The following is a 15,313-nucleotide window of genomic DNA, read 5'->3' on the forward strand; positions in this document are numbered from 1 at the left end:
AACCCACGGCTTTACATCAGTGACTTTTTCTTTCTCTTATCTCTTTCCTTTGCTATGATACCAAATATATTTCTATCTTTACGTCACGACCATGACGAACAATGTGGCGGCCATGACGCACAATGTGATTATAAGGACACAACACAAGACAACACTTATTAGAAATCAATACCGAAAGCGAGTTGACGGTCTTATTAGGACCAAAGTGGGAAACGGTGTAAGGGAAAAAAAGAAAAAATGTGGAGTGAGTTAATTAAGATTTGTATATTTGTATTTGGTGAGTTTTAAAACCTTTACGAGCTACCAAATGATTTTAAAAATAATTTTAACAAAATGTTTGAAACTTTCCACACTATAATATAAACTAAAAACGGAAAATGGTCGGCCATAGAACTTTTTTCTCTATATATATTCAGAATTGAACAAGATTTTTCTCAACCTTAAACCAAAAAAAATGTTTTCTAACATAGATCACAAAGCTTTGGCAGCACTTCTTCATGGCCAAGGATGTGCTAACAACCTCAAGACGCTTCTTGACAACCGCGAAATAAGTTCTGTCTTGATAGAGCCATTGATCAATACCATTCTTGATTCTTTCTCACTTGCTCTATCTTTTGTGGATTCTCCTACCCCTCCACAACTCCTTGAGTCTTCTTCTTGTCAAAACATGGCAGCTCTTGTGCATCAAAGATCGTCAAAGAAGTAAGTTACAAACAAAAAAGATACAAACTCTCTTTGCATATTCTATACAAAAAAGTTCATGAGTTCTTGTTACAATATTGCAGAGGATTTGTGGGATAAAAGATATGAAGCCTGAGAATTACAGAGATCACGAGTCCCCGAATCCACGACCTGATGACGGCTTCGCCTGGAGGAAATATGGACAAAAGACTATCAAAACCTCAGTGCACCAAAGGTTAGCAAAAACAGAGCTAATGGCTGTGTTTCTCTGTTTTATGAATGACATGAGAATACAAGTAGCTATGTTTTTTTCCCTACGTAGAGAAAAATTCAAGAATGAGATGATATTTGCAGGTCTTACTATCGGTGTGCATATGCGAAAGACCGAAACTGCAATGCTACAAAGCGGGTGCAGATGATCAAAGATAGTCCTCCAGTGTTTAGAACAAGTTATATGGGACAACATACATGTAAAGCTTTTGAGGTTTATGATGAAACGTACGGTTCAGAAATGATACAGTTTGACCAAGTTAAGTCTGAACTGGTTATGCCTACATCAACTGATCACCAAGCAATCACAATTGATGACAAGGCCAGAGACCATACCATGAACCAAGGATGTGATATTAACGATTTCTTGGTGGACTATGACCAGTTTTGGCAGAATGAGTTTCCTTCATTTTCATATGGAGACACTGTGTTTTCTTGACAACATTTGCTGTTTTGGTTTAAACAATAAAACCTATCAAGCTTTTTTATGTTATCATGGTAGAGACTGATTGTTTCTTCACTTCTTGTCATGTCCTTTTTTTATGTATGAGAGGAAGTTTGGTCTGTGATGTATTTTTGTGTTTATTCAAGGAAATAAAGAAAAGAAGAAGACACAAAGTAATATGTATATTGAAAGATTCATGAGAGGCTACAGAATAGCAGAAACGATCTCACCAAATGTGAATTGCATCAGAGGAAGTTTGTAGAATCAAATCAGTACTTCACAGAGTGGAACATAACTAAGACCAATAGGCCCATAAGAGAAAGACTGAGAAGATCTGCAGAGGAACTTAAGTTTTAAGCAACTCAGTACCAGCTTTGAAGTTGCAGGAGACAAAGAAAAAAACAACAGACAATGCATTGATAGGTTATATGCACAAAATGGTCAACAACGGCTATGTTATGATAATTCCGTAGTCTTCATCTTCTTCAACTTCTTCTTCTTCTTCTTCTTCAAGTTCCTCTTCTTCATCTTCATCTTCTTCCTCTTCATCTTCATCTTCATCTTCATCTTCATCTTCTTCCTCTTCTTCTTCATCTTCAGTTTTTTCTTTTTCTTTTCCTAAGTTGCGGATGCAAATACGGATACTCTTTAACAAACCCACCCGACTCAATAAATAGTCAGGAATAATCATGAAGTCCTTCTCCGGAGTTTGGAAGCTCACTTTTTGGATCCTATTCATCTCCGACGATTTAAACGTCACAGTTTTACCTGCTGTGGAGTATGATAGATCATAGGAGAGATTTCCAACTCCAGGAGCAGAAGGTGCTATACAGTTCGCAGTCAAAAACACTCCTTGTGGTTCCTTGAAACACTGAACCACAACCAATGGACCATCTCCATATTCCTGAAAGACCACAATATTACAATCGATGCCCAAGCATGCATGATGGGAATAGCCGTAACTGAAACGCTTGTAAATGTTCTTGTGATTAGCAGCGTAGTGACTGTATAGATCCTTGTACACACCCGAGTAGTTGCAGTTCGACGCAGGACAATAGCACAGAGCAAAGCTGCATTTCTTCTCATGGATTAACTCTTTGCCATAAGAGAATGTCTCGGTGCAGCCATGTTTGGCGTTTGGGCAAGGGACAATGACTGCTTTGACAACTTCCTCCATTATTCTGCATCGATAGATACCAATGGGCAAAGTGCAGGAAGGGCATATGTGCCTTAGTTTAGTGCAGCAAGAAGAACAAGCTATATGTTCATTGTCACACTGAGAAGCAAAACACATAGAGTTAGTTACTAGGATTACAGTTTACGAGTCAATGAAACTAGAACCAAATACAAGCATATAGAAAGCTAAAATTGGTAACTCATACTGTCATACATGTTATCTGGGAAGGACAACCATCCATTATATTTCTTCAAGCAAAATAAATATTCACAGGACTCTTTTGTTATGTGATCAAAAGGACAAAAAAAAAAGTGCTTTATGAATCATTGTTAAGAAATTAACATCTAGCCATTGTTAACCACATTTCAATAACCTCCTGAAATGAAATTAACATCTAACCATTGTTAACCACATTTCAATAACCTCCTGAAATGAAATTAACATCTACCTTATCATAGTGATCCTAAAAGATTCTTACACTAATCATCCTAAACTCACACTATCACAGCAGTTTCCAAACTCTAAATCAACCAGGAAGAAGAACCAGTGGAGAAGTAGTAACAACACCTGAAAGATAAGACCCGTGAGTGCATCACTACAAACAGGACAATTGAGAAGATTTAGCTCGAACAACTTCCCAGATCGTACCACCACATCTCCTTCACCATTCTCGCATTCTTCTCCAACAACAGAAGGAACTCGTTGCCTATTTAGGCGGCTGCTCGACGCTTCTCCAGCGAAGGCATTTTTGGCTACACTGGGCAAAGGAACAATGACTGCTTCAACAACTCTCTCCATTATTCTAGATCGATACTTACCAATAGGCAACTTGCAGGAAAGGCATTCGTTCCTCGTTTTAGCACAACAAGAAGAACACGCGATATGACCATTGTCACACTGAGACACACAAAACTCACAACACTTAGTTTATTCAGATTACAAATCACTAAAACTATAACCAAATACAGACTCATATGTTACCCTAGGAAGGAACAATCATCAATTCTGTTTCTTCAAGCAGTTTATTCACATTCACAAATCACAACACAAGACTCTGTTTTCTCTTCGATCAATATAAACAAAAAGTGTTCGATACGAATCCTTGTTACCAAGATTTTCACTGATCTCCTCTAACAAAACTATAAGCCACACGAATCACAGCAAGAAGCTTAAGAAGAGAAAGACCTGAAAGATAGGGCTGGTGAGTGAGTGACAACAACTGGGACATTCGAGAAGATCTAACTCGAACAATGTTCCCACCGCAACATCTCCTCCGCCACCATCTTCTGGGCATACGGATTGAGAAATGGAGGGTACTCGTTGTCTCTTTAGGCGGCTGCTCGAAGCTTCTCCGGCCATGGTTATCGGAGATCTGGAGCTATTAAGTCTCGATTTTGATCGGAATCGCTTATCAGATTGAGTAAAACCCTAATTCCCCTTTTCTATTTTCCCGCCGGAACGTTTTCCGAGTTTCAGAATCTGTGGAGACACATTTGTTTTCTAAACTCTTATATTAATCATCTTTTATTCACCGTTTTATTTTATTTTGTTTTATTTTTGAGAAATGGTTTTTTATTTACGGTATTTTTTGAGAGAAAAAGTGTTATTTTGACATAATTCACATGTATTAAATAAGAAAATGTATAATTATATATGTTTATCCCTATTTAATAAAGGATAAATGATTTAATTCAATGAAAATGACTTTTGATTTATGAGTAAATTAAGAAATTTAGTGTAAAAAATACATTGGAATTGTAGAGTGACATTATTTGTGAAACAAGGAAAAATCTCTATGTTTAATTTAAGCAAATGTTTTGTAAAATGGAGGGGAAAATATTTTGGATTTTAGTTTAAGCAAATGTTTTGTATTATATTCCATCAATTTTATTTTAATTTAAGTAAATTATTCATTTCGATCAAATTATATCCTCATATAATGATGTTTTCTTTAGGCCAAAAAAAATAATTTCATATACAGTTTTTTTTATATATGTTTTGTATTTGCTTTCATGTATGTCCGGCTTTGTCTCGGAAGGGTTCTTGCTTATATTATTTATTTGAAATTGTATTTCACCTTTTCAAAATTAATAACAGACAAATAAAAAAGAAAAAATATTAATAAAATTTTGTATAAAAAGTCTTTAACATTTTTTCAAATTTGAAAGTGACAATGACATCAATCTTAGAAAGTGAATTCTTAGTTTTATCTCAAGACGTTCTCAGTCATTATTCAAGTCTATTGGAGCTTTCAAGTTCTAGATAAGTGCTTCAAACTGAATAAAGAAGTGAGAGACCTCATCTTCAAAACATTGATATGATCAGCTCATAGAGTTACTTGTAGTAAAGGCTAGGCACTGAATCACTGTATGGTATCAAGAAAGATAGAAATAAAAAGAAATACATTCTAGAGTGCATAGATAGGAGAAGGCCACAAAATATATTCTTGAACAAAACAAACCAACAACAGATGTGATATGATAATGATCACTACTCTTAGTGTCTTCACTTTCTTCTTTCATGTTTTTTTTTGTAAACGGTGGATCCAAATAGTCATCTTAATTGAATTCCTCCGATCCTGGAAATAGTGAGGGATTAACATAAAGTCTTTCTCAGGAGTTTGGAAGCTCACTTTCTGAATCCTATTCATCTCGGATGAATAAAACCTCATAATTTGTTTTTCGCCTCCCGCAGGCGCCTGGTACTTGAGATCAAAGGAATATTCCCCAACTCCTGGAGCAGAAGGTGCAATACAGTTCACAGTCACATACCATCCTCCGGGCTCATTGAAACACTGAACCACAACAAGGGGACCATCATCAGAAATCTTCAATTCTTGAAGAACTACCATCTTCTCATTTATTCGCAACCATGCCTCATTGGGACGGCCACAGTTGAATTTATCCTCCATGTGGCTGTAGTGGGTACGATAGAAGTGAATGTAGAGATCCTTGTATAAGCCTCTGTAGTTGCAGTTTGGCGCAGGACAGTAGCACATAGAGAAAACGCATTTCTTCTCATGGACTAACTCTTTCCCATAAGAGAATGTCTCGGTGCAGCCATGTTTGGTGTTTGGGCATGGGACAATGATTGCTTTGACAACTTCCTCCATTATTCTGCATCGATAGATACCAATGGGCAAAGTGCAGGAAGGGCATATGTGCCTTAGTTTAGTGCAGCAAGAAGAACAAGCTATATGTCCATTGTCACACTGTGAAGTGAATTTAAATACACATAGAGTTAGTTACTTGGATTACAAGTCAATGCAACTACAACCAAATACAAGCTTATCATTTTCTATCGCTATTTGCACATCATTTTGGTGACTGTAATGAAATTAACATTCACTTCTAAGCACATCAAAGTTTTGAATCAACCATCAGATTTTGAAGAGCTGTGGTGAAAAAAAGTAAGAAGATAATACCTGAAAGATAGAGCTCGTGAGTGCGTTAGAGCAAACAGGACAATCGAGAAGATTTAGATCGAACAGCGTCCCTGAGCCTGCCTCCGAGATCACAACATTTTCAGTCCTCGTTCCTCCACCATTATCCCCTTCTTCTTCTTCTTCTTCTTCTTCTCTTTGAACAACGATTGCTTCAACAACTTTTTCCATTATAGAGCATCGAAACTCACCAATGGGATCACGACAAGAAGGGCATATGTTCACCATCTTAGTACAACACGACGAACACGCGACATGTCCACTGTCACACTGAGATTTCAAAACCACACAGTTAGTTAAGTAGCAATGCTTTTCAACCACACAGTATTACCAAATATATCATAAGCTTACACAAGAATCATATTTCACTAATTTTGCGATTCAAATTTTTAATCTAAAGGCAGAAACTTTCTAACTAAGTCACTGAAGCTAGGGTTCCAAAACGTTAAAGAAGGAGAAAAGTGGTGGAAGTAAGAAACAAAGACCCGAAAGATAGGTTTCGTCTTCTTGAGTGAGTCAAAGCAAACGGGACAATCGAGAAGATCAAGGTTCAACAATGTCCCAGATCTTGCCACCACATCTCCTCCACCGTTCTCTTCTTCTTCTTCTTCTACAAGTCGTTGCCTCTTTAGTCGTTGCCTCTTTAGTCGTTGCCTCTTTTGGCGGCTGCTCGACGCTTCTCCGGCCATAGCTATCGGAACCCTAATTCGCCTTATCTATCGTCCCGGGGCTATTGATCTAGTGTAATACGTAGTAGCTAGTTCTAAGAACACAAAGAAAACGTAGAGCTTTAGCTTTCTAGGGAATTAGGTTAATGTTGGAAGATAATTATTATTGATGTTTAGAGAACTATTTATAGATTTTTTTTACAACCGTCATAAGCTTAACTAAAAGTAAAAATACCAAAACCAAGTTCTAATAAAAAAAGGAAACATAAATAACTTAAGGAACAAGAAGCTTCTTAATCCTTTCTTCTTTGATAAGTGATACCAAATCGTGTATCACCTCCAAATCCCAACTTCTTCAAAGCTTTCTCCTTCAACATACAAGAGAACGTCGACGACCCTACGAAACAAGAAAACCTATAGCTTCACGATCGGAGCTACGTACAGACCACGATAAGTTAGGACCCAAGCTAACTAAAACATGATAAGTTAGGACCAAAGCTAACTGAAACATCATATTAATAGGGTCCTGTTTTAACCCCAAATATTTATTGAAAATTCATATGTTAGCCATAAAATCTCTTTGGTTATATAATTAGAGTCAAAGCTTTTATATATTTTCTGGCCGTCCCTAAATATTTAGCCATTTTTATAGAAAACCGGTTATGAGCATAATTCTTATTATTGATTTATTTTGATTCAATTCTTAAATCTCTTTCTAGAGAGATGGTTCAGTAAAAAATTGAACAGCTGTCATTTGGTTAAAAGTTACAACTAAAAAAAATTATAATTATAGTTAAAATAATATTTTTTCTTCTCTTCAGAATTTTTGAAGGAGTTATTGTTAAGTTTACTGCAGCTTCTCCATCCTCTCTATTAGGAATGGCAGTATATTTTCAAGAATTCAAGACATTCTCAGTCATTATTCAAGTCTATTGGAGCTTCCAAGTTCTCTAAGTGAAGTAGTAGCTATTAAGTCTGGATTTTTGATCGGAATCGCTTATCAGAAAAAACCTAATTCCCCTTTTCTATTTTCCCGCTGGCACGTTTTCCGAGTTTCTTTTTTTTCTTTCTAACTCTTAATCATATTTTATTTACCGTTTAGCCATATGTAAAATTCTACCATTATAATAATGGGTCGGGTTAAACCCACCTACGAAAATTTCAAACTCATGTGGGTTTGGTCGGATCGGGTTACCTATTTGACATCCATAGTTATTTTATCCTTTAATTTACAGAATGTTGAGATTATTTTTTATTTTCAGGATCTTAATTTAAACAAAAGAATTTGTATTATTTTCCATCAAAATTCTTTTTTTCCACAAAATATATAGATTATATATTAGCTTAAATGAGCCAATTAGAAAGGAAAACTATTTACATACGTGACATAATACTAGCGATTCGATATAATTTTTTTGTGCTAAATAATCTGTTTTTACATTTTGTAACAAAAAAATAAAAGATATATGTATAAAAAAAAGAGAATGATTCCTTATCAATTTTGTTTTTTTCTGGATAAAAAGAAAAAGCTTGAGTAAATTATTTTAATTTTATATATTCCATCCATTTTATTTTAATTTATGGAAATAATTCATTTCGATTAAATAATCTCTTGATATAACTTTCATATAATATTATCTTTTATTCATGTATGTCCGGCTTTGTCTCCGAAGGGTTTTTACTTCGGGAAAAAACTGAAAAATACATGATCTATTTTTTATTTGGACGTTTAATACCTTGTCTTTTTTGTTGGAAAAAATATACCTTGTTTTTTTGCTATATTTATTTATTCACCTAGTTTCAAAAAAAAAAAAATGTGAACAGAGAAGCATTTGGGGAATGAACAAGAGCAGGGACAAATAAACTTATATGACCAGGCAAAAGTCAAAAACTCAGGATAAAACATTCAACCTCGGAAACCAAACATAGATCAACGTTGATCTAAACATCAAAAATGATGAGATGCAATCAAATAAATATAAATATAATGTTCTGAATTCCACAATTTTCTTTATGTATAAACCTCGCAACATATTTGGCTCCGGACTCTTGGTGTTCTTCGTGTGTACCGAATTACAAACTTGTACTAAAAACATATGACAAAACCATAAGAGATTAGAGCCACCGTAGCAATGGCTACAACATTGAATCACTCTTCATTACAATGTGTTAGTATCAAGAATATCAATATTATGAAAGCTTGCAAAAAAAAAACATGATTAAACCATAAGAGATTATGTAGTGAAGGCTACGCATTGAATCACTATTCGTTACAATGTGTATCAAGAAAGATAGCCTTCAAAAGCAATAGTTCTTAACACTATGAGAGATATATGAATCCAAGATTACAAAAAAAGAAAAAAAAACGATGAGTCATAAACGTTGAGTGCATAGATAAATGATAATCACTCCTCTAAATCTTCATCTTCTTGTAAATGGTCAATGCAAATAGTCATCTTCAATGAATTCCTCGGATCCTGGAAATAGTGAGGGATTAACATGAAGTCTTCCTCAGGACTTTGGAAGCTAACTTTATGAATTCTATTCATCTCCGATGATTGAAACGTCATAGTGTGTTTGTCGCCTCCCGCAGGCATACTGTACGAGAGATCAAAGGAAAATTCCCCAACTCCTGGGGCACAAGGTGCTATACAGTTCACAGTCACATACCATCCTCCGGGCTCATTGAAACGTTGAAGCACAACAAGGGGACCAGCTGCAGATTCTTGAAGGACAAAGACTTTCTCACTTATTGGCCACATTGTGCAAAGGGGACGGCCACACACGAATTGATTCTCTATGTCCATGTGGTTACTCTTGTAGTGAATGTAGAGATCCTTGTACAAGCCCGAGTAGTTGCAGTTCGGCGCAGGACAGTAGCACAGATAAAAGCTGCAATTTTTCTCATGGACTAACTCTTTGCCATAAGAGAATGTCTCGGTGCAGCCATGTTTGGCGTTTGGGCATGAGACAATGACTGCTTTCACAACTTTCTCCATTCTTCTGCATCGGTAGTTACCAATGGGAAAATTGCATGAATGGCATCTATACCTCAGTTTAATACAGCAAGAAGAGCAAGCTATATGTCCATTGTCACACTGAGAAGCAAATTTAAATACACACAGAGTTAGTTACTTGGATTACAAGTCAATGCAAAACACAAGCTTATACAAATCTAAAACTGGTAATTCATATGTTATCTAGGAAGAAAGAATCATCCATTATGAATATTCTATCGGTATTTGCAAATCATTTTGGTGACTGTAATGAAATTAACATTCACTTCTGAGCACATCAAAGTTTTGAAGAGCAGTGGTGAAAAGAAGATAATACCTGAAAGATAGGGCTCGTGAGTGCGTTAGAGCAAACAGGACAATCGAGAAGATTTAGATCGAACAATGTCCCTGAGCGTGCCTCCGAGATCACAACATCACCGTCTACATTTTTAGTCCTCGTTCCTCCACCATTCTCCCCTTCTTCTTCTTCTTCTTCCTCTTTGTCTTCTTCTTCTTCTCTTTGAACAACAATTGCTTCGACAAGTTTTTCCATTATAGAGCATCGAAACTCACCAATGGGATGACGACAAGAAGGGCATATGTTCATCATCTTAGTACAACACGACGAACACGCGACATGTCCACTGTCACACTGAGATTTCAAAACCACACAGTTAGTTAAGTAGCAATGCTTGTACAGTCACACAGTATTACCAAATATATCATAAGCTTACACAAGAATCATTTCACTATCATCCACACTAAGTTTGCAATTCAATCAAAATTTTAACATAAATAAAGGCAGAAACTTTCTAACTAAGTCACTGAAGTTAGGGTTCCAAAACGTTAAAGAAGGAGATATTTGGTAGAAGTAAGAAACAAAGACCCGAAAGATAGGTTTCGTCTTCTTGAGTGAGTCAAAGCAAACGGGACAATCGAGAAGATCAAGGTTCAACAATGTCCCAGATCTTGCCACCACATCTCCTCCACCGTTCTCTCCTTCTTCTTCTTCTACAAGTCGTTGCCTCTTTAGTCGTTGCCTCTTTAGTCGTTGCCTCTTTTGGCGGCTGCTCGACGCTTCTCCGGCCATAGCTATCGGAACCCTAATTCGCCTTTTCTATCGTCCGGGGCTATTGATCTAGTGTAATACGTACGTAGTAACTAGTTCTAAGAACACAAAGAAAACGTAGAGCTTTAGCTTTCTTTAACCCAAGCCACTTTATAGGGAATTAGCTTAATGTTGGAAGATAATTATTATTGATGTTTAGAGACCTATTTATAGATATATTTTACAACCGTCATAAGCTTAACTAAAAGTAAAAATACCAAAACCAAGTTCTAATAAGAAAAGGAAACATAAATAACTTTAAGAAACAAGAAGCTTCTTAATCCTTCTCTATTCTTCTTTGATAAGTGATGCCAAATCCTAACTTCTTCAAAGCTTTCTCGTTCAACAGACAATAGAGAGTCGACCCTACGAAACAAGAAAACCGATAGCTTCACGATCGGAGCTACAGACCAGGATAAGTTAGGACCCAAAATATTTAGAAATGAAACTGAACTTTTGTAAAAAAATTAAAACTAAAAAAAAAAATATAATAAACATCAAATAAATTGTTAGAAAAAACATAGCTAGTTCTGAATTCCACATTTTTCTTTTTATGTATAACCTCGCAAGATGTCTGGTTCCGGATTACTACCTAGCACGCCTAGTGATACAACCTTGAACTGAAAACATATGATAAAAACCATAAGAGATTAGAGTCAGTGTAGTAAAGGCTACACATTGAATCACTATTCGTTACAATGTGTATCAAGAAAGATCGAAATATTATGAAAGCTTGCAAAAGCAATTGTTCTTAACACTATAAGAAATACCGAGAACTAATGAAGAGAACCCTGATTCGAGATTACAATAAAAATAGAACAAAACAACCAACAATGGATGTGATATGATAATCACTCCTCTTAGTCTTCACCTTCTTCTTTCATGTCTTTTTTGATGCAAATAGTCATTTTCAATGAATTCCTCGGATACTGGAAATAGTGAGGGATTAACATGAAGTCTTTTTCAGGAGTTTGGAAGCTCACTTTATGGATTCTATTCATCTCCGATGATTTAAACGTCATAATGTGTTTGTAACCTCCCATCGGCGTACCGTACGAGAGCTCATAGGAAAACTCCCCAACTCCTGGAGCACAAGGTGCTATACAGTTCACAGTCACATACCATCCTCCGGGCTTATTGAAACGTTGAAGCACAACAAGGGGACCATCTGCAGATTCTTGAAGGACAAAGACTTTCTCACTTATTCGCCACCATGTGCAAAGGGGACGGCCACACACGAATTGATTCTCTATGTCCATGTGGTTACTCTTGTAGTGAATGTAGAGATCCTTGTACAAGCCCGAGTAGTTGCAGTTCGGCGCAGGACAGTAGCACAGAGTAAAGCTGCATTTCTTCTCATGGACTAACTCTTTGCCATAAGAGAATGTCTCGGTGCAGCCATGTTTGGCGTTTGGGCATGGGATAATGATTGATTTGACCACTTTCTCCATTCTTCTGCATCGGTAGTTACCAATGGGAAAAGTGCATGAACGGCATCTATACCTCAGTTCAGTACAGCAAGAAGAGCAAGCTATATGTCCATTGTCACACTGTGAAGCAAATTTAAACACACACAGAGTTAGTTACATGGATTACAAGTCAATGAAACTAGAACCAAATACAAGCTTATACAAATCTAGCTAGTTAAAGTTATCCTTAACGATCAACAAAAAAAATGCTCCTCTAACACTTGTCCTAGTAAATTTCTACGTTCTTCATTTTGAAATTGTAATGAAATTAGCATAGTCTACTATACGTAAATGATTGTTTTCTAAAAGCCTAAGACATTTACCACTAGGACTTTTCCTTTGAATCAACAAGCGAAGAAGAGAGGGGAAGTTGGACAATAATACCTGAAAGATAGAACTCGTGAGTGCGTCAGAGCAAACAGGACAATCAAGAAGATGTAAATCGATCAGTGTTCCAGTTCCAGATTGTGCCTCCGATATCACCACATCACTGTCTACATTTCTAGTCGCTGTTCTTCTACCATTCTCTCCTTCGCCACCATCGTTTGGAGATGAAACAATGACTGCTTCAACAACTCTCTCCATTATTCGGCTTCGGTATGTACCAATCGGCAAAGCACAATAGATAGCAGGGCATTTGTTTTCCAGTTTAGGACAGCAAGAAGAACAAGCTATATGTCCTTTGTCACACTGAAATTAAAAATCACACAGTTAGTTATTATTACCCAATCTATATCATATATAAAGATAAAAGACCGAAGCAATGCCTTTTTTATATCTAGCAAAACTTATCAACTCAATGTGGTAGTGAAGATTATTTTAGAGAAAGCAGTTTTCAAAGTCACCAACGTTAGAACTTATAGAACCAAATTATAAAAACGTATCTTACTAACCATTGTGATATTAAAAATGTTAAAGTGTCACACTCACACATAGCTAATACAACGTTTTCACAATATGATTTTTTTCAAAAACAAAAACTCAGAATTAACACCAAAGGGACGCACGTAACGACCAAGTAAAAACAAAGACCTGAAAGATTGGAACGGTGAGTGCGTGACAGCAAACGGGACAATCAAGGAGATCTAGCTTGAACAACGTCCCCGATCTTGCCCCAACATCTCCTCCGACATTCTCGGCTTCATCTTGAACAGTAGAGGTAACTTGTTGTCTCCTTCGGAGATGGCTCGAAGTTTCTCCGACAAGGGCTTGCTCAGAGTTCGTGCCTTTCACCATGGTATTAACATATATGTGTATAAGGTTTATTGTATAGTTAGAAGATATAAGTCTCCTTTAGCTTATATCTTATCTGATATACATGTACATATAAATACTGTTGTACAGACTTAGGAAACATTAATGAGAATCAGTTTTAATATTTGAGAGTGTTAATATGGTATCAGAGCTCGAACAACCTTCTTCACTCTCCGTTCTCATTCATCATCATCATCTTCTCTGATTCAGCTCCGATGAGCTTGTTTCTTCAACTTTTTGCTTCGATTTTACTTTCTTAAGCTTCGATTTCATCAATGAGTGTTTCTAATCGGAGTATTTTCATCGTTCTCATCATCAATCTTGTTTTTCTTTTCTTCTTCACTTGTTCTTCCGCGATTCTTCACTTTCTTTCAATTCTTTTCTGTTTCTTATCACTCGATTGAATTTTTGTTTCAAATCAACACTCGCGAGGTTTTTTCTTGGATCTAATGGCACCTTCATCGCCTAATCGTCCGACGACTCGTACTTCAACAGATCAGTATGATAATCCATATTTCTTACATAGTTCCGATCACGCGGGGATGAGTATTGTTTCCGATCGACTCACATCTGGTGCAGAGTTCTATTCTTGGCGTAGATCGGTTCGAATGGCTCTTAATGTTCGCAATAAGCTTGGGTTTATTGATGGAACGATTCCGAAACCTTCAGAAGACCATAGCGATTTTGGATCTTGGTCTCGCTGCAATGATATAGTCACTACTTGGCTGATAAACTCTGTGGATAAGCAAATTGGGCAAAGTTTATTGTTCATCTCGACAGCTGAAGGTATTTGGAACAATCTTATGGCTAGATTTAAGCAGGATGATGCACCTAGAGTATATGAACTAGAACAAAAACTAGGTTCAATACAACAAGGTTCCATGACAGTCACAGCTTATTATACAGCTTTAGTTACTTTGTGGGAGGAATATAAGAACTATGTAGAGTTACCAGTATGCACATGTGGGAAGTGTGAATGTAATGCTGCAACATTGTGGGAAAAATTGCAGCAGAGGAGCAGAGTTACTAAATTCTTAATGGGGCTGAATGAATCATATGAGTCTACTCGAAGGCATATATTGATGTTAAAACCAATGCCAGGTCTAGAGGATGCTTTCAACATGGTTACATCTGATGAAAGACAAAAGACAATCAAACCAAGGCCAGAGAGTATGATTTTTCAAGCTTCTGATAATGCTGCTCATGATGCTGGTTACTACTCACAGGCTCCAAATCCGGTTGCTTACAATGGTCCTTATGATAACAGTGCTTATGCAGCTGTTCAAACCAACTATAGACCGAGATCATCGAGACCTGTTTGTACTCATTGTGGACAGTCTGGGCATGTGGTTCAGAAATGCTTTAAGTTGCATGGATATCCTCCAGGCTATATTCCAGGTTTCAAAAGCACATTTGCTGGTTACCAGGGATCTCAAAGGCCAGTATCAACTCAATTTCAATATAGGGGACAGACACCAAATGCTTCTCGTCCTCCTCAATCACATACAGTGGCAAATGTTATTTCTGAATCTTCATCACAGTATGTTTCTCCTCCTGCACAAGCTGTGAATTTGGACATCAACACATTGAATAGTGATCAAGTGCAATCATTGCTGCAACAACTTAATGCTCAAGTTAAAGTTACAGAGACTCCAGCTTCATCTTCAAAGACTTCTTCTATCACAGAACATGGTGTTATGGCAATTCAATCATCATCCGGTATTCTTTCTTTTCCAACTAAATTTCCATCTACTTCTCTCAGATTTGAGAATGATCATCTTACTTTTCAACATCAATGCCTTT

The 15,313-nt window shown here is 36.6% G+C and overlaps 4 protein-coding genes and 2 pseudogenes across 4 annotated transcripts; 1 reads left to right on the plus strand and 5 right to left on the minus strand.

Annotated features, from left to right (window-relative positions):
* The first annotated feature begins 454 nt into the window (after window positions 1–454).
* LOC17894375 (probable WRKY transcription factor 63) lies at window positions 455–1,510 on the plus strand. The gene is made up of 3 exons (XM_023788309.1): window positions 455–702; window positions 788–916; window positions 1,036–1,510. The coding sequence occupies exons 1-3, from the start codon at window positions 455–457 to the stop codon at window positions 1,388–1,390; spliced, it is 732 nt and encodes a 243-aa protein (XP_023644077.1). The 3' UTR covers window positions 1,391–1,510.
* Window positions 1,511–1,608: 98 nt separating this feature from the next.
* Window positions 1,609–4,037, minus strand: LOC17895511 (E3 ubiquitin-protein ligase SINA-like 2). The gene is made up of 3 exons (XM_006302193.2): window positions 3,759–4,037; window positions 3,141–3,470; window positions 1,609–2,672 (listed from the first exon to the last, which is right to left on the minus strand). Exons 1-3 carry the CDS (start codon window positions 3,930–3,932, stop codon window positions 1,848–1,850), a joined length of 1,329 nt encoding a protein of 442 aa, XP_006302255.2. The 5' UTR covers window positions 3,933–4,037; the 3' UTR covers window positions 1,609–1,847.
* Window positions 4,038–5,091: 1,054 nt separating this feature from the next.
* On the minus strand, window positions 5,092–6,704 carry LOC17895951 (E3 ubiquitin-protein ligase SINA-like 2). The gene is made up of 2 exons (XM_023788353.1): window positions 6,501–6,704; window positions 5,092–5,784 (listed from the first exon to the last, which is right to left on the minus strand). The coding sequence occupies exons 1-2, from the start codon at window positions 6,702–6,704 to the stop codon at window positions 5,092–5,094; spliced, it is 897 nt and encodes a 298-aa protein (XP_023644121.1).
* Window positions 6,705–9,088: 2,384 nt separating this feature from the next.
* Window positions 9,089–10,769, minus strand: LOC17895874 (annotated as a pseudogene).
* Window positions 10,770–11,647: 878 nt separating this feature from the next.
* Window positions 11,648–12,046, minus strand: LOC111832162 (E3 ubiquitin-protein ligase SINA-like 2). The gene has a single exon (XM_023788509.1). The coding sequence runs from the start codon at window positions 12,044–12,046 to the stop codon at window positions 11,648–11,650; it is 399 nt and encodes a 132-aa protein (XP_023644277.1).
* Window positions 12,047–12,143: 97 nt separating this feature from the next.
* On the minus strand, window positions 12,144–13,492 carry LOC17895505 (annotated as a pseudogene).
* Window positions 13,493–15,313: the final 1,821 nt, after the last annotated feature.

This window comes from Capsella rubella, unplaced genomic scaffold (assembly GCF_000375325.1).
Source record: "Capsella rubella cultivar Monte Gargano unplaced genomic scaffold, Caprub1_0 scaffold_2, whole genome shotgun sequence".
Lineage (NCBI taxonomy): Eukaryota > Viridiplantae > Streptophyta > Magnoliopsida > Brassicales > Brassicaceae > Capsella > Capsella rubella.